The sequence below is a fragment of the Prionailurus bengalensis genome, chromosome B4 (assembly GCF_016509475.1).
Source record: "Prionailurus bengalensis isolate Pbe53 chromosome B4, Fcat_Pben_1.1_paternal_pri, whole genome shotgun sequence".
NCBI lineage: Eukaryota > Metazoa > Chordata > Mammalia > Carnivora > Felidae > Prionailurus > Prionailurus bengalensis.
The window spans coordinates 135,987,914-136,014,489 of record NC_057358.1 but is presented as its reverse complement, the minus strand read 5'-3'; the positions used below and the strand labels follow the sequence as shown (position 1 = coordinate 136,014,489).

Sequence of the window (26,576 nt, the reverse complement as noted above, 5' to 3'; positions counted from 1 at the left end):
GTGCCTGGAAAGCATTTTCTTTAAATGTTTACTTATTTTTGAGAGAGTATGAGAGAGAGCATGAGCAGGGGAGGGGCAGAGGGAGAGAGGGAGAGAGGGAGAGAGAATCCCAAGCAGGCTCCGCACTGTCAGCACCGAGCCCGACGTGGGGCTCGATCTCACTAACTGCGAGATCGCGATCTGAGCGGAAATCAAGAGTCGGATGCTTAACCGACTAAGCCACCCAGGACAACTCCCCCCTTCCCCCCGCCCCGGCCCCCCGGAAGTATTTGCTGACTGTTAAAGCACAGGGCAGGTATCAGGCACTGTGCTGGGTCACCCGGGGTGGGTCAGCACCTGTGCCAGGGGGCAGGGGCACGCTGAGATGTAGGACTTCGCCCCTGCTGGTGGTGGTGGTGGTGGTGATGTGGGCGTTTCCGGCCTGGAGTCTGCAGTCGGACTGGAGGGGGCAGAGCAGAGCTGGAGCCGGATTGGGCAGGGATGCAGGCTCTAGAGGCCGCACTCAAGTGGGGAACCGGGCTCCCGGGCTCCACTGTGGGTCTTGACACTGTGGGGAGTTTGCTCGGTGAGGGGTGCGGGGTAACAGCCGTGGGGATCTGGCTCCCGAGCTGCCCCTACCGTCGTTTCTGTGCGGTGACTGCTGACTCTCCACGTTAACAGCCTTACGTTGTCATATGGCACCTTCTGGCTCACAGAGGACGATTACCTTGACCCCATGGCCACTGGCATCATCCTAATGAAGGCCAGGGAGGCAGAGGACTGTGTGAAAAGAGGTGGTGCTTCAGAGTCGGGTCACCCTCAATTCAAATCAGGGCACCATGGGTCCCTTCAGTATGATTTTTCTTTGATGTTTATTTATTTATTTTGAAAGAGCGTGTGAGAGCGAGCGTGGGCACCCACAGGCACGAGCGGGGGAGGGGCAGAGAGAGAGCCTCAAGCTGGCTCTGTGCTGGCTCGATCTCACGAGCCATGAGATCATGGCCTGAGCCGAAATCAAGAGTCAGATGCTTAACCGACTGAGCCACGCAGGCGCCCCGTTCAGTCTGATTCCTTTTTTTTTTTTTTTTTAATTTTTTAATGTTTATTTATTTTTGAGAGAGAGAGAGAGACAGACAGAGTGTGAGCATGGGAGGGTCGGAGAGAGAGGGAGACACAGAATCCGAAGCAGGCTCCAGACTTTGAGCTGTCAGCACAGGGCCCGACGCGGGGCTCAAACTCACGAACCGTGAGATCATGACCTGAGCCAGAGTCAGACGCTAAACCGACTGAGCCACCCGGGCGCCCCAGCGTTCAGTCCGATTCTCATACGGGTTCTTAATCTTTGAGCTTCAGCTTCCTTACCCATAAGGGGGACGATGACAGTCATAACACCAGATATTTCTTGAGCGCCCTGTTCTCAGTGCCTTAACGTGTTCGTTCAGTTAATCCTTACTATAACCCCGTGAGATGGGTGGTTGCTGTCGTTACTCTTATTTTATGCCTAAGGAAACAGAAGTTCAGAGAGGTTAAGTAACTTGTCCAGAGTCACACAGCAAGTGAGTGTCAGAACTGGGCCTCAGACTCAAGCCCTAGAGCCCGCGCTCTTACCACAGTCCCTCCTCTGAGGAGGCAGTGGGCTGATTTCGTGTGAGAGCCCCACGGGAGTGCCTTCTCTTTCCCTCTCCGAAAGCAAGCACAGACCTGGGTGCCCACCTTTTAACTTTGTCCAAGTCACGCCGTGGTACTGACAGGCCTGGGGCCATAGTCGGTCAGTCTGAATGGAGCATCCACCACATCCCAGGCACAGTGCTAGGCCCTGGGCACGAAGCAGCGAGGAAGAAGGCCGGCCCCCTTGCCCTCTAGCTGGGACAGAACTGCAGGAGTGCTGAGGGGCTGTGTGCCTGTGTACCTGGCGTCAGGGAGGCCTTGTGGAGGAGGTGACATTCGCTTATGCTGGCAGGTGAGTGGGCAGCAGCTCAGCCAGGCTGAGAGGGAGGGAGAGTGCTGTAGGCAGAGACAACCAGCATGTGCCAAGGTCCCGGGGTGGAGTGTGGGCAGAGCAGTCCACCAGTGTGGTGAGAACACAGCAGGGGAAGGAGAAGCAGGTGAGGGGCAGGGGTCTGCGTATCTTAAGCTCACTGGGGAGCCCGGAGACTGGTAGACGGGAGTGACGGGGTCAGATAAACACATAAGCGTCACCGGCACTTACAGAGAGTGAATTGGAGCGGGGCAGGGGAGGAGGCAGGGAGCGCTGGGGGCGCTGGGGGTGCTCACGCTGGGTCAGGCGCTCTCTCCCACCCTTTGGAAGTCAGCTCCAGGGCCTCCTGCTCAGGGTGGTTCTCCCCAGCCACCCTGATGGGCAGCTCCTGCCGTGGCTCTCACAGCCCCAGTGCTGTCCCTGCCTCGTGCCTCGTGATATACACTGGGTGGCAATTATCCGATTACTGTCTTTCTCCCCCGCTTAGGCCAGGATCTCTTAGTCTTGGCCCAGTTGACATTTTGGCCTAGGGGACTTGCTTTGGGGCGGGGGGGGGGGGGCGTCCTGTCCACTGCAGGGTATTGGGCAACATCCTGGCCTCTACTCACTATGCCAGAAGCCTCCCTGCCCCCAGTTGTGACAACAAAAGACGAGGTCAGAGGTGCCTGGCTGGCTCACTCGGTTGAGCACCCAACTCTTGATGTCAGTTCAGGTCATGATCTTGAGGTTCGTGGGTTTGAGCCCCGCGTCGGGCTCTGCACTGACAGTGTGGAGCCTGCTTGGGATTCTCTCTCTCTCTCACTCTCTCTCTGCCCCTCCCCTGCTCTCTCTCTCTCTCTCTCTCTCAAAATCAATAGATAAACTTAAAAAAAAAAAAAGACGCAGCCAGATGTCCCCTGGGGGCCAGAGTGGCCCCTGGCTGAGAACCACTGCCCAGCAGGTCGAACTTGGGGTGTGCGAAGGGGAAGCTTGTGGCCACTGCCGTTTCAAAGCTCTAACAAGTTGACTTCTTCCAGGATTATGGCAGGGAAAGTGAAATGGGTCACTGATATCGAGAAGTCGGTGCTGATAAATAACTTTGAAAAGAGAGGATGGGTCCAAGTGACAGAAAACGAAGATTGGAACTTCTACTGGTAAGTACGAAAAGCAGGATTTGGTTGTTTTTCCGAAGCCTGCTTTTTTCTTTTTTAACATTTATTTTCATTTATTTTTGAGAGAGAGCGTGCACAGGTGCGCGCGGGGGAGAGACAGAGGGAGAGAGAGAGAGAATCCCAAGCCGGCTGTGCGCTGTCAGCACGGAGCCCGACCCTAGGGCTGCTCGGTCTCACAAACCGCGAGATCATGACCTGAGCGGAAATCAAGAGCCGCTCAACTGACTCAGCCGCGCAGGCGCCCCTGAAGGCTTCTTACCAGTCTTGTGAATGGCGGTAGCCCAGGCACAGGCTGTGTTCTCAGAGGGGCGCCCCCGCCCCTTGACACATCTTTCATCCCAAGCTCTTTGGGAGCACGCGTTGCGGGGTGCCCTCACACTCCCGTTTACCAGCCTGGCGTCTGAAGTCCCAGGACGGTTCTGCACAACCCGGCCTGGCGAGTCCCGTGGGGGGTCGGGTGAGAAGCCAGAGGCCCCTCCTGGCGGCGCCAGTCAGTGCCTTATTGCCCGGCGCTGGGGAAGGGGACCGCGGGGGAGGGGCCTGTGCCTCCCTTGCTTCCTCTCGCAGGGCAGAGGGCGCTGGCTGCACTGGGTAACGACAACCGAAAAGCGAGGGAGACGCACGAACGGGAGAGCAATTGTGTTGACTCCCCGGTGGTGCTCCTTCCGGCCAGAAAGCTGGGAGCTGTCCTCGCCTCCTGCCCCCGCCCCGCCTCCCCCTCCTCGTGGGCTGAGGTCCCGTGTCCTCCCTTGTCTGGGCCTGGTGTGCTGCCCGCCGCAGGCCGGCCTCCACCCTCTGGCAGGGTCGTGCGCCCGAACACAGATCCGTGGTCATCTCGCCGGGCCCCATCCTCCGCAGCTCCCGCGCCCGGAGCCCTGAGCGAACCTTTGAGGGAGGGGAGCTGGTGGGTCTCCGGGGGCCTTTTTACCCTATGCGTCCCCCACTCCCTGAGACCCACTCCCTGCTGTTCCAGCCACTTCCTTCCCCCCCACGCCCCAGTGCAGCCGCCGGCACGCTTTCCCCTGCCGACCCGCTAAGACGGGCGGTGCTCTCTGCCTCCTCAGCCCATCCTTCGGGGACGCCACGCATCCGGCGGTTAGACGTCCAGACGCTGGAGCCAAGTCGTGCCTGGCTTTACACCCTGGCTCCCCCGCTGCTGCCTGTGTGGCCCTTAGCAGAGGACTTGACCTTTCCCTTCAAACACAGCTGTCGGAAGCCTGAAATGAGTCAGTAAAGCACAGAGCGTGTGGCATGTGACAGCGGCCACCGGTCGCTGGCCTTCGCACACCACTCCTCGAGCCTCCTGCCCTAGAAGCCACCTGTGCCCCTCCAGCCTCCCAGACGGCTCCCCTCAGTGCTGTGCAGCAAGTGCCGCGTGCCAGGGTTTGGGATTTCCCCGCCTGTCCCGTCTTTCTGCGCTGCTGTGAACCCGATGACACTGAGGACCTTGTCTGGCTGGTCCCAGCCTCCCAGAGCCCGGCCCTGGCCCAGGTGCGGTGTAGACTGGCAGCCCGCTTCCATCTCCAGCAGCCACTGCAGGGATGACCCTTTCTCTGCTCCCCTGGCAGCTGAGAATACCTGTGCTTTAAACCACCATCCAGTTTCCCCGGGGGAGCATGGAATGCAGACGGGGAGAGGCTGGTAGAGAAGTGCAGCCCCTGTGTGGGCTTTGGCATCGGGTTCACGTCCTCGAAGGTAGAGCGAAAAAATGTAGCCAGAGCCCTGCTTCATGGGAGCTCTGAAAGGAGAGAGTTTGGTACTTACGCTCTGCGTCCCACGGCTCTGTGCCATGGGCTTAGCCAGTTCTCAGCGAGCCCTTTTGGCTTCTCTGGGTAATTAATCGGCGCTGGGGAGGGTGTCGAGCGACTCCCTGCTTCCTACCACGGAAGAAGCATCTTGGAGCCAGTCTTCACAAGACAGAGAGAGAAAAGAGCGGAACTGTGTAACTTTGGCTCTTTGGTGCCTTAAGAGCTCCTGTCCTAAGCACTCTGTGTACCGAGTCTTAAAAATTGGTTAGGGTAAAATACCGGAAACAACTAAATGTCAAATGGTTAGGAAAAGGTAACCAAGTTAACCGAGTGGATTACGGTGCAGCCATGAAAATAATTAGGACAATTATAAAGCAATTTGGAAAATCGTGTAACAAAAAATCTGAAGAAAAACATATTATGAAACTGTATCTGTGTTCTGATCACAGCTTGAGTATAGGGCAGGAAGTAGGAGCACGTGAAACATGGGAGTCAGGGCTGCGCTAGGGAGATGCATTAATCAGCGACTGCCAGATTGATGGCGTGTAACAAACACCACAGAACTTAAGGCTTGGAACAACCATTTGCATAGCACGCGCATTTATCGGTTTGGCTGGTCGGTTCCTTTGGTCCAGCAGGACTTAGCTGATCCTGCCTGGGCTTCCCCTGCTGTCACCTGGGGGGTCCAGCCGGGGCTTGTCTGGTCTTGGATGCCGTTGGCCAAGACCACAGTGGCTTCTCGCCACAGATCTCTCGTGGCCCTCCAGCCAGCTGGCTTGGGCTTGCCCTCCTGGGGCGGCTGGGGTCCAGGAGGGAGGGAGGAAGCTCTCAAGGCCTCTCGGCGCTGGTCTCAGAAGCATTTTGGCCAAAGCAGAGCCGAGGTGAGACGGGTCTGGGCCCAGGCCTTAAGAAACTAGCAGCTTCCCCTTCCTTTATGGGAACTGTCTGCGGGAGCCCCAAGCTGCCAGGTGGGGCCTCTCTGGCTGGAGGAGCTGTGTTGTGTGTGGTAGTTACAGCCACTCCTGGCCTTCCAGCCGTGCCCACCAAGGTGCCAAACATACGAACGACGCCTTCTTGGACCCTCCAGATGGGGTCATCCGCTGGCTGAATACCACCGAGTGGCCTCAGTCCGTGCCACATGGAGCAGAGGCAGGCTCGCCTGAGCCCTGCCCAAAATTTTGGTCCACAGGGACACCTGGGTGGTTCAGTGGGTTGAGCATCCAACTTCAGCTCATGTCATGATCTCGCGGTTTGTGGGCTCGAGGCCCACGTCAGGCTCTGCGCTGACAGCTCAGAGCCTGCTTGGGATTCTCTCTCTCGTTCCCTTTCTCTTTGTCTTTTCCCCGCTTACGCATTTTCTCTCTCTCTGTCTTTCAATAAATAGATTAAAAAATTTGGGGCGCCTGGGTGGCGCAGTCGGTTAAGCGTCCGACTTCAGCCAGGTCACGATCTCGCGGTCCGTGAGTTCGAGCCCCGCGTCGGGCTCTGGGCTGATGGCTCGGAGCCTGCAGCCTGTTTCCGACTCTGTGTCTCCCTCTCTCTCTGCCCCTCCCCCGTTCATGCTCTGTCTCTCTCTGTCCCAAAAATAAATAAACGTTGAAAAAAAAAATAAAAAAAAAAATAGATTAAAAAATTTTAAAAAATGTTTTGGTCCACAAAACCACAAGATCTGATCCAATGGTTGTTGTCTTAAGTTGCTAACACCAGGCACCTCACTTTGCAGTAAGAGGTACCCAGAATATATCATCACATACCCGAGAGTGGTAGGGAAGCAGCTCATTATCTTGAAAACCGATAAATAAAGGGCAAGAACCAAGCATTTAGTTAGTCTTTCCTCTATGAGCTATGTTTTGGGGTATCCAGATTGTTGATGAAGGGACATTTCTCCTTGTAGAAATATTCCTGCTAACACAGGAAGAAGAAATGAAAGCAGAGGGTCCACCATCTTGTCTCCCCTAAGGACCTAAGGGTCTAGGCCCGCCCAGTATGGGAGCCGCTGAGCTCAGGGCTGACGAGCACTTCGGCGTGGCGGGCCCAGTTGTAGGTGTGCCCCAAATGGCCCTGCAGCTCCCCGGGCCTTGCGGTCTGACTCCTGATTGACAGGTGGCACGGGAGCCAGGGCACTGGGCTGAGGAAGAAGCGTGTGAGGACCTAGAAGGCAAGTGGCCCAGGGTCCTCCAGAAACAGATGGCCTAGGGAAAAAGAAAGCAGGGAGACCGTAGGTTAAACGAGTCGGGAGAGAGAGAACAACTCATCAGAAGGCCTGACCCTTATCTGTACGAGCTCTAAAAATACTTATCAGATGACTTGGGAAATATGAACGCTGATTAATATTTGATGATATCCAGAAATCACTGCTGCTTGTTTTTAGTTGTGACAGCAGTACGAAGGAGGATATCGTATCTCTCTTTAAAATTTTTTTTTAGCATTTATTTATTTTTGAGAGACAGAGCACAGGTGGGGGAGGAGCAGAGAGAAAGAGACACAGAATCCGAAGCACGTTCCAAGCTCTGAGCCATCAGCACAGAGCCCAACGTGGGGCTCGAACTCATGAACCACGAGGTCGTGACCTGAGCTGAAGTCGGACGCTCAACCGACTGAGCCACCCAGGCGCCCCAGTAGGATATCACGTATTAAGAAGTCCGTAACTGTTAGACATTCTCACAGGAGCATTTTGGTTGGAATCTCGTGTCTGGGAATTGCTTCCAAATAAGCCAGTGCCGTGGGGCACAGGTGGGGTACAATCAAGACAAGACTGGGTGCCTGGTTGCAGCCCCGAAAGTGAGCAATGGATTCTCTTACACTTTCCTCTCTGCTTTTGCTTGTGGTTGAGCTCTTTCATAATTAAAAGTTTGAAAATTCCCCCATCATTCTAATGATCATAGACTCAGAAGAGACCCTTTGGGTGCTTGGGGCCCTCTGTAGGTTGGTGCCCGGGGTGTGGTGGGGTGGGGTGGGGGCCTAGAGCAAGAAGCCATGCCAGCCTGCCTTGCCTGTGGCTCCCTTGTGAGTGCCAGTCCAGTCCTTCCTGCTCCCCCCCTCCCTCCCTGCCTCTCTGAGGGGCTGGTAGGGTGGAGGGGTGTGTCCGGGAGGCTGGGTTTCTTAGAGGATTAGAGGGAATCAATTTCCTTTTCAACCGTCCTCATTTACTCGGGTGCTGGCCTGTCATCGGTTTCTACAAGAATATGACCCAGAGCCCTTAAATCACCCTGTGATTTTCTTTTTAAGTTTGTTTATTTGTTTTGAGATGAGACAACGCAACCGGGATAAGGGCAGAGAGAGAGGGACGGAGAATCCCAAGCTGACTCTGCACTGTCAGCCCAGAGCAGGGCTCAAACCCACGAACTGTGAGATCATGACCTGAGCCCAAACCAGGAGTCTGACGCTTAACTGACTGAGCCACCACCTAGGCGCCCCTGCCCTGTGATTTTGGTTTAAAGTGGTCCGGGTGCTTCTTGACTTTGGGCGCAAATACTGTGTAAATGGTTTTCCTGATTTCAGAGTCTGAAGGAGGCCATTTTTCATTAGTTTGTAATCAGCAGTCAATGGTGTCATTGATTCATCACTAAGCATTTATCGAGTATCTCCTCTGTGCTGGGCAATGACACCGCCCACTGTAAGACGGACTCAGAATTGCTCCTGCCTCAGTTCAGGTTCAGGTCACAGCCGGTCACCAGACCCAACGCTGTGCCGCTGTGGCCCGGGCATCTCCGGGTCTGGGTGCTGGGACTCAGGGAACAGGCCAGCCCTTCTGGTCGCGAGCTTTAATGAGAACTGCCACCACGGGGACCTCCTCTGAGCTTTCGCCCTGCACGTCCCTTCTGTGCTTCTCTTTTAGGATGAGTGTGCAAACCATCCGAAACGTTTTTAGTGTCGAAACTGGCTATCGGCTCTCAGACGATCAAATAGTCAACCATTTTCCGAACCACTATGAACTGACCCGGAAGGATCTGATGGTGAAGAATATTAAAAGATACAGGAAGGAGCTGGAGAAAGAAGGGAGTCCCCTGGCAGAAAAAGATGAAAACGGGAAATACCTCTATCTGGGTTTGTGCCTTTTTCACTGGGCTCGCGTGTTAAATGAATCCTAGAGTTCCTTAGTCACACGAGCTACCGGGATGGCGACTGCTGGCTTTGGTGGGTGAACATGTTCGTGCCAGCTGTGACAGGCGCCTCTCTCATTCCACGTGTGTCTGGAATGGGCAGGCTGGCGCTCACGTTGGGATCTGAGTTTCCATGGGTGCCCAGGGAGTGTGGTGCATGCGAGGGAGAGAGTGTCCCCGGTGTGTGGATGGAGGGAAACGGCGTGAGCTGCAAGCTGCGTTTTGGAATTCGCGGTCACTACCGCATCTGGCTGTTCCCAGGCGGAACGGCGTGTCCCTGTTCTATCTGGTGGGCTGGCCTGCCAGATAGTTCCAGAATCCTTTTACCTACCTGGGAAAAATTATATAGCCAATCTCTCTGGGCCTCCGTTTCCTCATCTGATAAATGGGAATGACAACAGGTTGCTGTGGGCATTACAGGTTTGTAAAGCGCTTAGCACACGGGCGATGAGGTTATTGTATGGGAACTGAACGGCACAGGGCCTTGATCTTCAGGCGCTGGCTTGGGGCAGAGGGCATGAAGCAGCCTCCGGAAAGGCCGTGGCAGTGTGTTTCCGTCCGTGGCCGCTGTTGGGCTAGCTCACCTGCCATCGTCCTCTTTTTCACCTTGCAGACTTTGTTCCGGTCACCTACATGCTGCCCGCGGACTACAACCTGTTCGTGGAGGAGTTCAGGAAAAGCCCCTCCAGCACCTGGATCATGAAACCTTGTGGCAAAGCCCAGGGAAAGGGCATCTTTTTGATCAACAAGCTCTCGCAGATCAAAAAGTGGTCCCGGGACAGCAAAACATCGTCGTGAGTGCACCTGCTTAAGATCAGGGCCCAGGGTGTGTGGGTCTGAATCCCTGTCTACACTTACCGTCTGAGTACCTTTTGTTTTGTGGACGCTTACATGCTTCACCTGGGTAAACTGGGGACAGTAGCAGCACCATCACGGGGGCAAGACGGGGATGGGACAGGCGAACACAGGAGTGTCTGTGATCAGTAGCAGGGGTAGTGTGAGGCCGCGTCAGGTCAGGTCTCTGCCCAGCGTTTGAGGGCTCCCCAGAACTGAGATGCCAGGCCAGGCAGTTTTGTCTGGGGCCCACCCTGCCTCTGCGGGTCCTGAACTGTACAGAGATGCTGGAGGTGGTTCTCTCCCGGAGGGCTGGTGGCTCACCGTTCCCGGGCGTGGCAGGGTCACCTCCTTGTGCGGAGCATTGAAGTTTGAGTGCACGTTGCCGGCACCCAGGTGGGTCAGGCGCAGGGAGCACTTCCCTGGTGGGTTCCCGGGGGGGGGGGCTGCTGGCACTGTCCTCTGGGGCGGGGTCTCAGGCTTGGGGGCTCCCACGTGGACGCCAGCTCACCGCCGTCTTCTCCCCCCGACGCGATGGGGGCCTTTGGACTCTGCCATCTAATTTTGACCGTCTCCGCCGCCCTTAGGTTTGTGACCCAGTCCACCAAGGAGGCCTACGTGATCTCCCTGTACATTAACAACCCGCTGCTGATCGGCGGGAGGAAGTTTGACCTGCGCTTGTACGTGCTGGTGTCTACGTACCGCCCACTGCGCTGTTACATGTGAGAGTCGCTGGGGTTTTGTCTTGTTGGTCGGCAGCTCACGAGACGCAGCCCTTCAGAGACAAAGCAGATTAGCGGCGTGGGGGGTGACGGCTGGCGGTCACAGGGTTTCTCGATCGTGGTAGTGGCCCCACAAGTCTCAGTATACCGAGAACCACTGCGTCATACACTTTAGGTGGGGGAGTCCTGTGGCCTAGGAATTGTACCTTAGCGTGACCGTTAGAAGAAAACCGTGAAAAATGAAAAAGCAGCTCTTTTAACGGCCTGAATCAAAAAGCAGGTCTTTCTATTATTTTTTTTTTTAATGTTTATTTATGAGAGAAAGAGAGAGAGAGTGTGAGCAGGGGAGGGGCAGAGAGAGCAGGGAGACACAGAACCCGAAGCAGGCTCCAGACTCCGAGCGGTCAGCACAGAGCCCGACGCGGGGCTCGAAGCCGCGAACCGTGAGACCGTGACCTGAGCTGAGGTCGGACGCCCGACCAGCTGAGTCCCCCAGATGCTGCAAACAGCGGCTCTGGGAAGAGAGCAAAGTGTTCGGTCTCATCTGTGCTTCTCCTCAGCGTGCTGACGCGGTCTGAATTCCCACGCAGGTATAAACTTGGATTCTGCCGCTTCTGCACGGTGAAGTACACCCCAAGCACCAGCGAGCTGGACAACATGTTTGTTCATCTCACCAACGTCGCCATCCAGAAGCACGGGGTGAGTGCGTCCCTTCGCTGCAGCTTACGGAAATGGGCTGCTTTTGTGGGTTTCTCTCTCCTTCTTTTCGCGTGCGCGGGCGAAGCGGGTCCGGGAGCCGGATTCCAGATGCCCTGGCACTCGTGAGGAGTGGGAGCTTTAAGGATCTGGCACATCAGCCCTTCTGGTTCCGTGGCCGCGGGCCCGTCCGTTGGAACTCTCGGGGCCTCGGTCTCTCCATTTGTGAAAGGAGATCCTGTTACCCCCTCATGGGGGTGGCGGAAGGATTCACGAGAGGGCTCCTGCATGGCCATTCGTTCAGCAAAGTCTCCCTGAGCACCTGTCTGGGTTGGTCTCGTGCTGAGTGGCCAGGGCGACGTTGATGGTCCCCACTCACGGAGCCTGGCCCGTAGGGGAAGACGGCCGTCAAGTAATCACAGCGGTGAATGTGTCATCACGAACTGAGCCGCGTGCTCTCAAGCTAGGGGACACAGATCCGGAAGAGCATGGAATGAAGTCCCTGGTCCAGGTGGCCGGAGAAGGCTTCCGTGTGCAGAAATGCTCAAGCAGAGACCTGAAGTATAAGCAGGGGTTACCCGGGTGGAGGTGGGGAGGGAACGTTCTAGCAGAGGGTACAGCCTGTGCCGGGATCCCGTGGCAGGAAGGAGTGTTGCAGGAGCTGAGAGACGGCCAGGGTGGCTGGAGCCCCCAGACTGAGGGTGGTGGAGTTAGAGGTACCCGGTGAGGCCAGCGAGGCCGGGCCCCAGGACCTTGTCGGTTCTGTGTGGGCTTTGGGGCTTTAATCTGGTCCTAACAAAAATGTTCTGAAGGTCTCATTTCTTTATGAAAGACTCTTCTGTTTGGATCTTGCTTGATTGGAGGCCTTGAGTATCCTGGTCCTTTTTGTATAATTGGAGTGGAAAGAGGGTAAGCATTGATAGAAAACAAGCTTCTTCTTTCTTTCTTTCTTTTTTTTTTTTTTTTAAGTTTATTGTTTTAGTAATCTCTATGCCCGCTGTGGGGCTCACATGACCCCAAGATTAATAGTTGTAGGCTCTTGGGGCACCTGGGTGGCTCAGTTGGTTAAGCATTCAACTTTGGCTTAGGTCACGATCTTGCAGTTTGTGGGTTTGAGCCCCGGGTCAGTCTCTGTGCTGACAGCTTGGAACCTGGAGCCTGCTTTGGCTTCTGTGTCTCCGTCTCTGTCTCTGGCCCTCCCCCACTCAGGCTCTGTCTCTCTCCTACAAAAACAAATAAACATTAAAAACAATATATTAAAAAAAAGGTGGCATGCTCTTCCGACTGAGCCAGCTAGACGCCCCCAAACCAAGCTTTTCTGAGTCACCTACTGAAGGGTTTGTTCAGAGCAGCATGGGCTCAGTCCTCCATCTATCACTTCTCTCTGTGTGACTTGGGCAAGTCGCACGGCCTCCCTGGGCCTCCTCATCTGCAAACAGATCCCTGGTATTACCTTGCTGGTAATGAAATGACAATGGCCACCATTTACTGAGGGCCTTGACGGTCTTCTGTGTGAGGCCAACCCTGGTTCACTGTCCCTCGGGTTTCCGTGAGAGCAAACTTCTGAGCATCACTGTTACATGGTCAAGATTAGAGGAGAAAGGATGGCTTGGCCAGAACTTTATTCAGAAGAATTGGAACAACGGAGACGCCTGGCCGGCTCAGTAAGTGGAGTGTGAGACTCTTGATCTCCGGGTTGTAAGTCCGAGCCCCACGTTGGGTGTAGAGATTACTTAATAAAATCTTGGAGTGCCTGGGTGGCTCAGTCGGTTAAGCGTCTGACTTCAGCTCAGGTCATGATCTCACGGTTCGTGGGTTCGAGCCCCGTGTCGGGCTCTGTGCTGACAGCTCGGAGCCTGGAGCCTGCTTGGGATTCTGTGTCTCCCTCTCTCTCTGCCCCTCTCCTGCTCACACTCTGAGTCTCTCTCTCCCTCTCAAAAAATAAACATCAAAAAAATGTAAAAAATAAAATCTTGAAAAAAAAATGAATTGGGAAAATGAGTTTTCAGGGGACGCAGCCGTTTGGAGAAAGCTGAGCAATGACATCAGGCCCTTTGTAGCCAAGTTAGTGAGGCCTGGGTGTGGGTGTGGCCAGTGGGTGTGGGTGTGGCCAGTGACCGGCCTCCAGTCCTCTTGGTTTCTCTGAGGACAGTGCAGAATACGTTGGCCTGCCCCAACCCCCCCGTGGATTGCAGGGCCACACTGACATTGGGAGGGCTCCATTTGATGGGCCTTCTCAGGACACCAGTCAGCTGAGTCACTGCTGCATCAATAAGAAACAGAAGTCACTTTTTTTTAACCCGTGGAAGGAGAGAGCAGAAGGCAGGACCTTAGCTTGGCATCGTTGCAGTGTTCCAGAAGCCTCTGTGCCGTCCCTGTCGGTTCTGTTGGTAAATGCTTAATTTTTTAACGTGAGGAAGTCCTTCCTCTGAGGAGACTACTTGCTGGTAGCCTCACGTGGCTCCGATTCAGAATCGCATGAAGGACAGATGTTACAGGGGACACTGACACGTCAAGCAGTCTACGGCTGCATCTCCCGAGTGTCCCTGGGTGCAGAGCATAGCCCGACACCTGGGACAGAGATGCCCTCGGACAGCCTGCCCTCAGGAGGCTCAGAGACCAGCAGGGGAGGCAGATCACAGAAGACTGATGATAAGGGAGGCTGCAGGGCTGCAGAGGGGGTGCAGGAGTGTGGGGCGGGGGGCACCGGGAGGCGGGATCAATCCAGCAGGCAGAGAAGGGGATGGAGAGATCAGGGGTGCATCCCGACATGGGCAGTGTTTGCAGATTGATTTGATAGAGTGTCCTGGAGTAAATCTGATTAACTAGTGTTGCTACAGTCCTAACAGCAGGACACATTTCCTCGCTTTTTAGGTCTGTGCTTGTGGAAGACAGTGTTTTGCCGTGTATACTTTATATGTCTAGAACTTTTATCTTTTTTTTAATTTCTTTTTTAATGTTTATTTATTAAAAAAAATTTTTTTTAATGTTTTTATTTATTTTTGAGACAGAGAGAGACAGAGCATGAACAGGGGAGGGTCAGAGAGAGGGAGACACAGAATCTGAAACAGGCTCCAGGCTCTGAGCTGTCAGCACAGAGCCCGACGCGGGGCTCAAACTCACAGACCGCGAGATCATGACCTGAGCCGAAGTCGGCCACTTAACTGACTGAGCCACCCAGGCACCCCTGTTTATTTATTTATTTATTTTTTGAGGGCGAGTGGGGGCGGGAGGGGGGGTAAAGAGAGAGGGAGACACAGAATCCGAAGCAGGCTCCAGGCTCTGAGCCGTCAGCACAGAGCCCGACGCGGGACTCGAACTCACGGACCGCGAGATCACAACCTGAGCTGAAGTCGGACGCTCAACCGACTAAGTCACCCAGGCGCCCCTTGAACTTTATCTTTTAAGTAAACTTTCCTTGCTAGTGAGAATCTGTAACTGGAAAAAGAAAGGTGTGGGTGGGCAGGTAGCCTGGCTTCCCTGTAACTTCTCCGAGTCCCTGTTTTTGGGGTACAGACACTGAGTTATTAGAGAGACCATTTGAGGTGAACATGCTTGCGTAGCTCGTCTTTTAAGGTAAGTGAAACTGACGTGTAAATGTGTCTCTGACCTCAAAAGGTATTTTTTTTTAATGTGGTTAATTCTGTTTTTCTATGAAAACCAAGTCCGTTTTGAGTCGGTGGTGTTTGTCCTTTCTTAGGCTGGTTTTCTTTTCAAAAGTTCTCAACTTTTTATTTAGGAGAGTGAAACCTAGCCTCACAACCTCCAGATGTACTTTGGGATTTTTAGCTTTTTGCCTCCAAAAAAAGAGGAGTGGGGTAGAGATTTCACGTGTAGAGTCAGAGAAATAGAGAGCTCTCTGGATGGGGGGTCCCAGCTCCCTCACAGCCTGCGTGGAACCCTGGGCAGGTCAGGTAACCTCCCCGAGCCCGAGCCCTCTTACGCGCAGATGGGATGTTGTGACCAGTTGTGGGGTGCTCTTGGACCACGGTGCCTGGCACCGGCCTGTCTCAGGTTGGGTTCTCCGGAAACAGACTCGGAGGCAGAGATGAGTGCATGGGGGGTTTGCTGGGGCAACATGGGGAGGGAAGGGGGGTGAGGACAGGGCAGAGGGAGGGTCGAGCTGGGGCGCAGCTGCAGCAGGGACCGAGATTCCCTGGCATCAGCCCGTCACGGACTACGGGCCGCTGGGGCGGGCGTGACCTTGGACCGTTCTGCTCCCCTTAGCCAAGGGCAGCTCCCAGCGAGGGTCTCCGCCAGAAGAGTGAGTGTCGTGATCTTGAAGGGGGGTCTGGGTGACATACTCCGCCCTCATTGCAGGGTATGAATTGCTAATTGTGAGTGAACTACAGAGGTGGTGGTTCTTTTTTTTTTTTAATTTTTTTTTAAAGTTTATTTTGAGAGAGAGCACGAGTGGGATGGGGCAGAGAGAAAGGAGAGGGAATCCCAAAAAGGTTCTGCACCGTTGGCACAGAACTTGATGTGGGGCTCGAACTCGTGAATCCTGAGATCGTGACCTGAGCTGAAACCAAGAGTTGGGCACTTAACCGACTGAGCCCCCCAGGTGCCCAGAGATGGGTATTTTTTTTTTAATTTTTTTTTTTTTTTTTTAATTTTTGAGAGAGACAGAGCATGAGCGGGGGAGGGGCAGAGAGCGAGGGAGACACAGAATCCCAAGCAGGCTCCAGGCTCCGAGCCGTCAGCACAGAGCCCGACGCGGGGCTCGAACTCACGAACTGTGAGATCACGGCCTGAGCCAAAGTCGGGCACTTAACCGACTGAGCCCCCCCAGGCGCCCACAGGTGGGTATTTTAAACCAAGCGCCACATAGGAGGTCCAGGTCCTCACGGGGCAGGAGCACCCAGCACCGTTCTAGGGTGAGAGAGCAAGTGCTGGGGTCCTCAGGGTGCATTGCCTGGGGCCCCGTGTCCTTTCCCGTCGCCAGGAGGACTACAACCACATCCACGGGGGCAAGTGGACGGTGAACAACCTGCGGCTGTACCTGGAGAGCACCCGAGGCAAGGAGGTGACCGGCAAGCTGTTCGACGAGATCCACTGGATCATCGTGCAGTCGCTGAAGGCCGTGGCGGTGAGAGAAAGGCGGGGGTCGGGCCTGGGAGCCACCGAGTGGGACGGGGAGGGCTGCTGGTTCTTTGGCTATGGAGACTTGCCTTTACGGGCCCACCTGCCGCATGGCCACACGTCTGCCAGAGGCCGGGGCAGCTTGGCGGAGGGAGAGGGGCCAGCTTCCGGCCGGGTGCCGCCCAGGGCGTACCGGCTGCCGGGCCTTCCGCGGCAGCCGCCGGCCCGGGCGAGTCCTGCCGGTGTCCCCTGCAGCCCGTCCGTGCCATCGGATCGAGGGGGCGTGTTTTGGCGCAAGCTGCTGGTCAGAGGTGGACTCGCGGTGGCCTCCTCGAGTTTGGGCCTCCCGCTCTGTGGGGTCACGGACATCGGGGTGCTAGAAACCCACCTCCCTGTTGCCCCAAGCGTGCTCCTCGTTGGCTGGCTCGCAGTCCCCGTTGGTGTCTTGTTTTGCTGTGCCGAAGCAGGTGTGCGGCTGGTTTTGAGGCAACGGGAAGGGATGAACAGCAGGCCACCGGTGCGCGGGCGGCTGTGCCCCGAGCTTCACATGTGGGGTCCCAGATGCTCATCACCCCGTGACTCAGAAGCAAAAGGGAGGCCCGGCCCCGGAGTAGGGAAGCGCGGGGACAGGCGTTGGGGCCCAGGCCTGCCGAGGGGGCTCCCAGCAGACAGGCCCAGTGGGTGTGACACCCGAGGACGCTCGGCCCGGCCCGGAGAGTAGGCGGCACGTCCCGTGGAGGGTGCTCCAGCCCCTCTGAGCCTCGGAGGCCGTCTCTGGGAAACCGGGAAACAGTGGGGTGGGGGCCGGGGGAGCTAGCAACCTCCTGTCCTGCACGGGCTGCTGGGACGGTGGTGTGGGCAGTGGCCGGGGTAGGACCACTCCCCGGCGAGATGCGGGCCCACTGACTCCCCTGGGAAACCAGCCTCTGCCCCCCCCCCACCCTAGTTTTCCTCCAGTGAGTGAGGCTGGACTGGCCTGTCTCCCCCTCAGGAGTTTTTGGTTCTAGATCCAGTGTTTGAAATAGAGTCCACACGCCCGCTAATGTGTGAGAAGGCCTCACTGCTGTGTCTGTGGGCTTTACTCACTGTGGGGGGCAGCAGGGTCCCCAGGTGTATGTGACATGGCTGCTTGCTAGGCCTTCCCACAGGTTTTCATCCACGCAGCCTCGGTGGGGCCTGGGGACCTGCATTGTAAGCGAGCGGCTGGCAGGGTTTTTTATGTACCTGGAGAACGGTTTATAAAGTGGAATTGAAAGTTAAAAAGAGGGGCACCCGGGTGGCTCAGTGGGTTAAGCGTCGGACTTCAGCTCAGATCAGGATCTCACGGTTTGTGGGTTCGAGCCCCTCGTCGGGCTCTGTGCTGACGGCTCAGAGCCTGGAGCCTGCTTGGGATCCTGCGTCTCCCTCTCTCTGCCCCTCCCCGCTCATGCTCTGTCTCTCTCTCTCTCAAAAATAAACATTTAAAAGTTTTTAAAATAAAAATGGAACAAAAAAAGTTAAAAAGAAAGTCCCCAAATTTTTAGTAAACGGATTGGCTTGTCAAAGAGAAGGGAGGGGGGTGCCTGGGTGGCGCAGTCGGTTAAGCGTCCGACTTCAGCCGGGTCACGATCTCGCGGTCCGTGAGTTCGAGCCCCGCGTCGGGCTCTGGGCTGATGGCTCAGAGCCTGGAGCCTGTTTCCAATTCTGTGTCTCCCTCTCTCTCTGCCCCTCCCCCGTTCATGCTCTGTCTCTCTCTGTCCCAAAAATAAATAAACGTTGAAAAAAAAATTTAAAAAAAAAAAAAAAAAAAAAAAAAAAAAAAAAAAAACAAAGAGAAGGGAGGTTCGTAGGCTGGCACCCCGCATCCCTAAGGACCTGAGAAGGGCCTGTGATGAGGTTGCACAGGCCTGGACTCTGGAGCTGGGTTTCTGTCCACTCTGAGGACAGTCCCATGCCAACAGAGACATGGTTGCTTTGATCAAGCCTCTGATGAGTGAGACCCGGAGACACCGGTAATCGCTTCAGGAAGTGCCCTCAGAGGCCGAGGGAGGTTTCTGAGTCTGGGCCCTGTGGGAGGAGCCGGGGAAGGATGGGAGGCGGCACTGGGGGTGGAGGTGGGGAGCGCTGATCTCGGTGGTGAGACCCCGCACGTCACGTCGGGACCCCGAGGAGGTCCTGCCCTGTGACCTGCCGTGTGTCCGGGGCGGTGGTCCCAGCCGGGCCCTCCCGAGGCTGGCTGTACAAGACACTAGTTCCTGTCTTACAGCCGGTGATGAACAACGACAAACACTGCTTCGAGTGCTATGGCTATGACATCATCATCGACGACAAGCTGAAGCCCTGGCTGATTGAGGTAACCGCCTGCAGGAACGCGTGTGGCCGGTCGCCCTCCCGGCTGCCTCTGCCCCGTCTCTCAGGCCAGGCGGCAGGGCCGGGGCACGTGAGGCTCTGGAAGGTGACGGGGACAGACGGGCAGGTCGGACAAGTTTGCTGATGGTGGACAGTGGGAGCCGCCCCTGCGGGAAGCTGCCGGAAGAGTCAGGTTATCAGAGAGCAAACTTCCAAAATAGCTCTTCCCGGGTTACTTCTTACGCTGCCCAACCCGCGTGTGCAGAGACATACACAGATATGTAGAGAGATCGACAGACGCGTGTGTAAAATATTTACGTGCTCTGTTTTTCCATTTCAGAAGTTCAGTGCGCTAGCCATTGCGCTGCAGAGCCCTTTTTTTCCATTTTAAAGCGACTCACTTGAATGGCAGTCGAGCTTTCCTTGATGAGCCAGGACCTTAATTGTGAATATGACGAATACTCCTTCTAACATAACAGACCTTAATTGTAGCCTATTTATGATAATTAGGGCATGATGATATGCTACAGTGGTAATTTCAAGGGCGCCTGAGGTTCATGCAGCCCCTTTGACTGTATACGTTGGATACCCTACCAGCAGCACGAAGACACAGCCTGACTGTTTGGGAGAAACCCGAGTAACTTGCAGGTTTTTGCCTCCACTCTGCCATGGCCTGAGGAAGCAGCTAACCAAGGTCCTTACAGCTGTGCCTGAAGTGGAGTAAATAGCTGGTGACTGAGGGCCTGCGGGACTCTCCACCCAGTCCGTGCATTTTAACCTGAGGACTCCTGACGTTGCTTAGCTCCTCAGAGGCCTTAGGGGACTAACCTTCCGTTTATCAGATGGGTTCCATTTGTCAGAATATTGCTTTATTGGTGAGGTATTACTCTCTTCGCCAAAAAGGGGCCCACTGGGGACGTCCGACTGGCCCATTCGGTGGAACATGCGACTCTTGATCTCGGGGTTGTGAGTTCGAGCCCCATGTTGAGTGTTGAGATTGCTTAAAAGGCGGAGCAAAGGGGACACATTCCTTTTTTTTTTCTTTAATTTTTTAAAATCTTTATTATTTATTTTTGAGAGAGAGAGAGAGAGAATGAGCAGGGGAGGGGCAGAGAGAGAGGGAGACACAGAATCAGAGGCAGGCTCCAGGCTCCCAGCTGGTAGCACAGAGCCCGACGTGGGGCTTGAATCCACGAACCGTGAGATCATGACCCGAGCCGAAGTCGGACGCTTAACCAGCTGAGCCACCCAGGCGCCCCGGGGACACATGACTTTTTACTTCAACCCCACGATGCTACTCAGGTTAATTGGCTTTGCTGATTCTAGCAAAGCTCTGAGTGGCTTCCAATACTTGGGGTAGAGTGTCCACACAGGTAGACACAGAGGTTAGGTTTATGATCTGCGTTCACTCAACATTTTTATCTGTGCGCTGAGCGATTTGTAGGTCGTAATCCCAACCTGTGTCTGACTTTTTATATTTCGTCTAACAGCTGATGAAAGTAGGACCCTAAAACGCTTCCTATACAAGGTGCCTGAAGATACTATACGTTAAGGGGACGAATTGACAGTTTTGCCTAAAAGGCGCGGTAGCCAGCGTTTTCCTCTGCAGTCTGTGTTTTCATGCCAGAGGAGCCAGTGATCCACGTGAAGAGTGATTCCTTTCCTCTCATAGGTGAACGCGTCCCCGTCTCTCACCTCCAGCACCGCCAACGACCGAATCCTTAAGTATAACCTGATCAATGACACCCTCAATATCGCAGTCCCTAATGGCGAGATTCCAGACTGTAAATGGAACAAATCACCCCCGAAGGAAGTTCTTGGCAATTACGAAATTCTGTAAGTTGGCGTGCAGACCGGGCAGCCGTCCTCGTGTGTGTCAGACGGAGGGGTGGCAAGGCCCAGCTTGGATTTTCTGGTTGCGTGTGGACTTGCCTTGTTTGGGCCGAGTATTTCTTTTACTAACGGTGTTCCGGGATAGATCACGTGGTAGCGAAGAAACGGATATTAAACTAGGTGTTTGTCTAGGCCTTTTGTTTGATAATTATTCATGAAGCGTTTGCCACACGCTGGGCACCTTGTAAGGTGGGAACAGGAGATCTCTGTGGCTTACCTCCCTCCCCCCCCGCCCCACCCCGGGCCCAGCTCGCACCCAGGCCCCGCCACTTGGAGCTGGATGACATTGAGGAACTCTGCAACTCTTTGAGCCTCAGTTTGTGCGCCTTTTGAGTGGGGCTGTTGTACAGAGGGAAGGACAAGAAATGGTAACAATAGTAGCAGGCAGTTGAGGGCTGACCACATGCCAGAAACTGCCAAGGGCTTTACTCCCGTGTTCCCGTGCTTCGTTCCCCCAGCCACCTCCCGAGGTCAGTGTCATCATTAGCTCCACCTTAGGCATGCGGAAACAAAGGTTTAGAGAGGTGGTGTGGCCCATCGACAGTGACAAAAAGTGGGAGCAGCGTCAGGAGGGCAGTGGATACGTGAAGTACCACTCGTTCGTACCACTGGGTGGTGGGTGGCCACTGGAACGTGGCCCAGGAGCTCTGCCGCGGGGCCGGGGACGCTGAGGGAGGAAAGCGCATCCCAGAATCCTTGTTAAACGGGCAGTGGCCTCAACCCCCCCCCCCCCCCCCCAGCGTGGACATACGTCTGTGTGTCGGGCTGCCTCCGTGAGCGTGGGCGAGCCCGGAAACGTGGAGGGCCGCGCATCAGCTTGTCCACACGGATGTTGCCGCCACAGGCCGTGAGGTGTGGAAGGGAGCCGGAGAGAAAAGGGAGATAGTGTCCCGAACTGGAAGGGGCCCGTGTGTCAGGTTCACGTTACGTATTTCTGTGAAAGTAAAAACGGGTGTTTAATGTTTCAAGAAAACAAGGGAAGAAATTTGTAGTGAATTTCTCGCAGCACAAGGTCCCAGGCCCCCAGTTGGAGGCGCGGCGGGCGCGGGGGCTTGGACCGCAGAGCCTCTGCCCTGCGTGGCGTTGATGATGGGCGAGCGGTACAGGGGAGGGTGGAAGGTCAGCTCCGCAGAGAAGAGCGCGGAGCCTCCAAGGGTGGCGGAGGGGAGCTTCAAGCGCGAGCGCTCGGTGCCCTTGACCGTTTTCTCCAGCCCCGGTCAGCTGCCTGGTCCGAGTGCAGGGTGAGCAGAGGGTGGGAAGTGAGCCGCTCTGGGGGCTTGTCAGGCAAGGAGGATGGCGAGAGAGGAGGACAGTGGGAGGGGTGGGAGGTGATCCGAGATCCCGGTGGTTGGAGTTGCTGGGGTGGGGACGCCCGGGAAGCGAGCGGGAGAGGAGAGGTCAGGGTGAGCGTCTGCGGTCCGGGTTTTGCAGGAATGGCGGTTGCTGAACGGGACAAGGTCAGGTGCCGTGGGAATGGGCTGAGCTGGGGGAGGACAAGGTCGTGGGGGGAGGGGGCGCAGGGTCAGGGAACTGGGGTCTCCTCTGTTTGGTCATTGCGGTCGCCGGGGTTGTGAGCCAGGAGCCTGAGCCTTAAGCAGTTAGGGGCAGCGCCGTGGAGGGTTCTGGGTAACCGCGCAAGGAGGGTGGTGGGTCCTCCCGACCCGGGAAGGAGGTTTTGACGAGCGGGGCTTGCTGCAGGCCCAGGGGAATGGTGGGTGGGAGAGAGAGCACCCCTACGGGCGGGGCTGCAGGGGAGCAACGTCTTCAGGGAGAGCCAGGTTTTAGCACGGGAAGGTGCAGGGGACGTTTCCAGGATGAGGCCGAGGACTCGGGTTTGCTGGCGACGGAGATCTGAGGGCGCGAAGGAAGAGTTTGGGGGGGGGGGAGTCAGACTGGAGCGTGTGCGGGGCCTCTGGGGGTGGCAGCGAGGGACGTGCAGGGTGACATGGAGGAGACGGGGGCTGAGCCCCGACAGCCTCTGAGACAGGTGGGGGCAGAGCGTGGGGAGGAGTCTTGCCTCTCGCCAGCAGCGTGAGGGACCCGGATCCAGATCCGCGAGCTCCCAGCCCAGGGTGGTGGGTGGCGGGGCTGCTGGGATCGCGGGGGAGGGCGGCGCTCTGCTCCCCGTTGAAGATGCAGAGGTCAGAGCCTCCCTGCCATTAGGTGAGAGACAGAGAGGTAACCCCCCCTCCCCCACCAACCCACTCAGCTGCCCTCACCCCACCCCATACGTAAGGAAGGCTCCAGCACAGAGCTGATAGTTCCAGACGCTTCCATTCAGGACTGCTCCCTGTGCTTCAGATGACCTCATAGGCAGGAATCCTGTTTGTGGCTCACAGCCTCTGCCTCCCTCCCGAAGCAGGAGGGCGGGCCCCGGCTTCCTGCCCAGCTAGGTGCTCTGCCTTCCTGGAGTGTTGTTCCCAGCCGTCCTCCGGGGGTGCCGGCAGGAGGAGGAGGAAGCCGGGGTGCCAGTTAACTGCCCAAGGTCACAGGGCTGCTGCTGCCGCCGGCCCCCAGAAATAGGCGCTCTCGTCACCCTGATTGCCGTCCCGGCCTTCAAGCCATGAGGCCCCGCCCTCTGTACCTGCGGCCTCCAGGCCCAGGTCTGAAGGTGCTGGGTACACTCGTACAGGCTTTAAAACACTGCCTGAACCCTGCCGATGACTGCCATCCACTTGTCAAAAAGCCAGGGGGAGGGGCGCCTGGGTGGCTCAGTCGGTTGGGCAACCAACTCTGGATTTCACATCAGGTCACGATTTTGCAGTTCGTGGGATCGAGCCCTGCATTGGGCTCCAAGCTGACGGCACAGAGCCCGCTTGGGATTTTCTCTTTCCTTCTCCTGCTGTCCCTCCCCTGCTGTGCGAGCTGTCTCAGTCTCTCTCCCTCTCTCAAAATAAGTCAACTAAAAAAAAAAAAAAAAGCCAGGAGGAAAGCCTGCTAGAATGGGAGGGGGCCCTTGAAAACCCTCCTGCCTGATTCTCCTCCACATTAGCTCCATCGGGGACCATCCCGCCCCTGGGAACAGCTCGTCCCAGATGCCAGCTGCTTGCCAAATGCTTGTTTCTGTCATGTTTGCAAGCTGCACACACCAGCACAAATGCACAGTGAGACTGGTAATCCCTGTGTGGGTCTCCCCCCCCATCATTCAGTACATTCTCATTGCACACCCGCCCCAGAGCGAGGTGCTGGGGCAAGTGCGAGCCAGATGGATGGGGTCACTCCGGCCTTTAGGTCAGCAGCACAGGCACAGAACCGGCAGCAGGTGCCAACGGGTGGGTGCTGACATACGAACGGGGCGTCCAGGGGCTCTAGCAGTCCCTGGGGTGGAGAGGGGCCCGGGAGGCTTCCTGGGAGGACCCCCCACAGGCGGACCCTCCAGCGTCCCTGGGGAGTCCTCCCTTCGGCATCATCTCTCCTTAGGGAGACGGGGGAGACGGGGGTCCCCCGTTGTTGCCCTGATCCCCATCCCGACAGAGAGAAGCCCAACAAACTGGCCTTCCCCCTCCTTGCCCTTCCTTCTCAGCCCCCAGTTTGCCACCAGAAGCACGATGCAGAGACTGTGTTCTGCAGCTTGAGAAGCTTCTGTCCCACACCACACTCAACGTGCAGATTCTGATTCTGGGAATAAACATTTAACAGGAATATACCGTTTTCCCAAAGTGAGCAAAATTCAGCCAACGCAACATAACTCAGCATCTTAGTCCCTGTCGCATTTGGCATGAATGTCTGCTTATCACAGAGGGTCCTCAGTCAGGGCGTGGCCACCAAATGACCCCCGTGAATGAGGTTTCACAGCATACAGAAAGTGGGGATCATAAGGCCCGCTGTTCTGAGGCAGGAGGGTGATGTGAAGTCACGGCGGGGATAGGAGACCTCGTTCGCCAGAGCCTGCACCTGCCAGGGCCGGCAAGCGGTGCAGTGGGGTTTCTCCACCCTCACGGACCCCGTAAGAGGGGCTCATCGTGGCGAGAGGGGCCAGGGACTGCCCCGATAGATGTCATCATCGGGCGGGCGCATCCAGGGTCCCAGCTCAGTTCTTTCCAAGGCGAAAGCCCAGGCTCTGTTTCCTACACAGATCATGCGCTTTCCTACACAGGCCTGGTGCGCGAATGTTAATGGAGAGGGGCAGGTAAGTCGAGGCTGGTGGAGGCGGGATCTAGCCTTTCTTGGGAGGGCCCTGCTTTCTTGTGAGCCTCTCCCTGTCCTGGCCCCCTCCTCCCGGGTGGGTCATTCACACCCTGTTCCCGATCTCAACCGGGGTCAGTCATAACCTGCCCCCAGATGCTGTGCGTAAAAATATTTCCAGACGTCAGCTTTCTCCCTCACCACCCTGGTGTCTCACTCATGTGTCCCTTGGGGTCATTGCGCCGTTCCATCTGGTAGCCTTTTGTAAGATGTCAGCTGTTCCCGAAAACAGTTTAACGAGGCAGCACGCCTGCGCTCTGTGGCCTCGGGCAGGGTTTGGTGGGCTGGGGGAGCGCAGGGTGGGGGCCGGGCCGCTTCCCTGGCTGCTGCGGGATTTGCCACGCCGCCGCTCAGCGGCCAGTGGCCGTGCATGGCATTGCTGCTGCTGGACCCTGAAGATGTCCCTCTGTTTCCAGCTATGATGAGGAGCTGGCGCAGGGCGACGGGGCCGACCGGGAGCTGAGAAGTCGCCAGGGCCAGTCGCTGGGGCCCAGAGGGGGCCGATCGAGAGACTCGGGGAGAACCGTCCTCACAACCTGGAAGTGACCACCAGGAGGCGCAGAAGACCGCAGCCCGACCCTCCCAAATGCTCCCCGCACCTGGGCCTATTTTGAAATTTCCTTTTTTCTAGAGCTTTTTTTCCTTTCGTAAGCCCTGTAAATAAATAAAGGCACTTCTTTGAAAGGTTAAGGAGTGTCTCGCGAGGGAGAGGGGCCCTGCTTCTCGGTCACTCTCGCACGGTACTGCGGGCCCCAGACGGGGGGATTTTTTCCCACCCCAAGCGATTCTGCGCGTCTCCGGCTGGTGCTGGGTGTCCCACGATTTAACTCAACTCTGACACCATCTGCCTGGAGATGGCGTCGGATCCCACGGGGGAAGGGCCCACGTCCCGCGAGACGGCCCCTCCCGCGCCCCCACTGATGCGCTTTTGAAGCGACGATGGGGGTCCGGGGCCCACAGCCAAGAAAGAATTCTTGAGACGTCTTTGGTGTGAAAAGGTGATTCTGTTAAAGCACGTGGACAGGACCCTGGGCAGAAAGCTGCGCTGGGGTCGTGAGGCGTGACTGGTTCTATACCAGAGTTAGGGGAGGTGAGGGAAGGCCAAAGGGAGGCCTCCAAAAGGACTTTCAGGGACGCCTGGGTGGCTCATTCGGTGAAGCGTCCGACCTTGGCTCAGGTCATGATCCGGGTCGGGCTCTGTGCTGACAGCTCAGAGCCCGGAACCTGCTTCCGATTCTGGGTCTCCCTCTCTCCCTGCCCCTCCCCTGCCCCCTCTCTCTCAAAAATGAATAAACATTTAAAACTTTTAAAAAACAAAAGGACTCTCATTGCTAAGGAGGATTCCTAGGATACCTGAGCCTTTGCTATTGTCAAGCTAAGATTGTTTTTTTCCCTCCAGCGAGCCAAGCATTAACCTTAAGACCCTAGGGACTTCCTGGAGGAATGTTCTTCTCTGTATTTGCCTCAGGTATCTGTCAGTGCGCTGCAGGTTACAAGGACACGTAATGTTCTCTACATTTTCTTCTTGCCTTAGTTCCCCACATCACTCTGGAGGGGAGGGTGACGTTAGGGCTCCAGGAAACGGAGGCTCGGAGGCTCGGAAGTTTCTGGAGCTTGCCTTGTTTTTCTCGTAAATCGTTAAAACAGTTGCAGGCTGTCGGAGGCTCCTGTCCTGCCGGACCGCGATCTCTATCAGGTAACCATTTGTGCTTTCCTTTAGGGCGGCCGCGAGTGCCCGGGAAATGTCACACACAACTTCTGACCTACCTGCTGTAAGTTGGAGGTTCCCACCACCTCTCAGACCCCTCCGAGGGCTTGATTAATTTCCCGGAGTGGCTCACGGAACTCAGGAAAACAGTTTCGCTGCTACGTTACCG

General features: G+C 56.2%; 1 protein-coding gene across 13 annotated transcripts in view; it reads left to right on the top strand.

Moving 5' to 3' along the window:
• Window positions 1-25,389, top strand: part of TTLL1 (tubulin tyrosine ligase like 1) — a 31,357-nt gene extending 5,968 nt beyond the window's left edge. For 6 of the 13 annotated variants that reach the window (XM_043562818.1, XM_043562813.1, XM_043562817.1 and 3 more), the window contains 10 exons: window positions 2,974-3,090; window positions 8,695-8,903; window positions 9,573-9,753; window positions 10,381-10,515; window positions 11,106-11,214; window positions 16,157-16,300; window positions 18,539-18,625; window positions 20,294-20,457; window positions 24,590-24,643; window positions 25,116-25,389. In XM_043562818.1, coding sequence (XP_043418753.1) covers window positions 2,978-3,090; window positions 8,695-8,903; window positions 9,573-9,753; window positions 10,381-10,515; window positions 11,106-11,214; window positions 16,157-16,300; window positions 18,539-18,625; window positions 20,294-20,457; window positions 24,590-24,643; window positions 25,116-25,245 — 1,326 coding nt within the window. In that variant the 5' untranslated portion in view covers window positions 2,974-2,977 and the 3' untranslated portion in view covers window positions 25,246-25,389. Of the gene's footprint in view, window positions 1-1,817; window positions 1,940-2,973; window positions 3,091-4,314; window positions 4,600-8,694; window positions 8,904-9,572; window positions 9,754-10,380; window positions 10,516-11,105; window positions 11,215-16,156; window positions 16,301-18,538; window positions 18,626-20,293; window positions 20,458-24,589; window positions 24,644-25,115 lie in introns of those variants that run through there. The other 7 variants (XM_043562824.1, XM_043562822.1, XM_043562825.1 and 4 more) reach the window with 4 other exon arrangements.
• The last annotated feature ends 1,187 nt before the right edge of the window (window positions 25,390-26,576 follow it).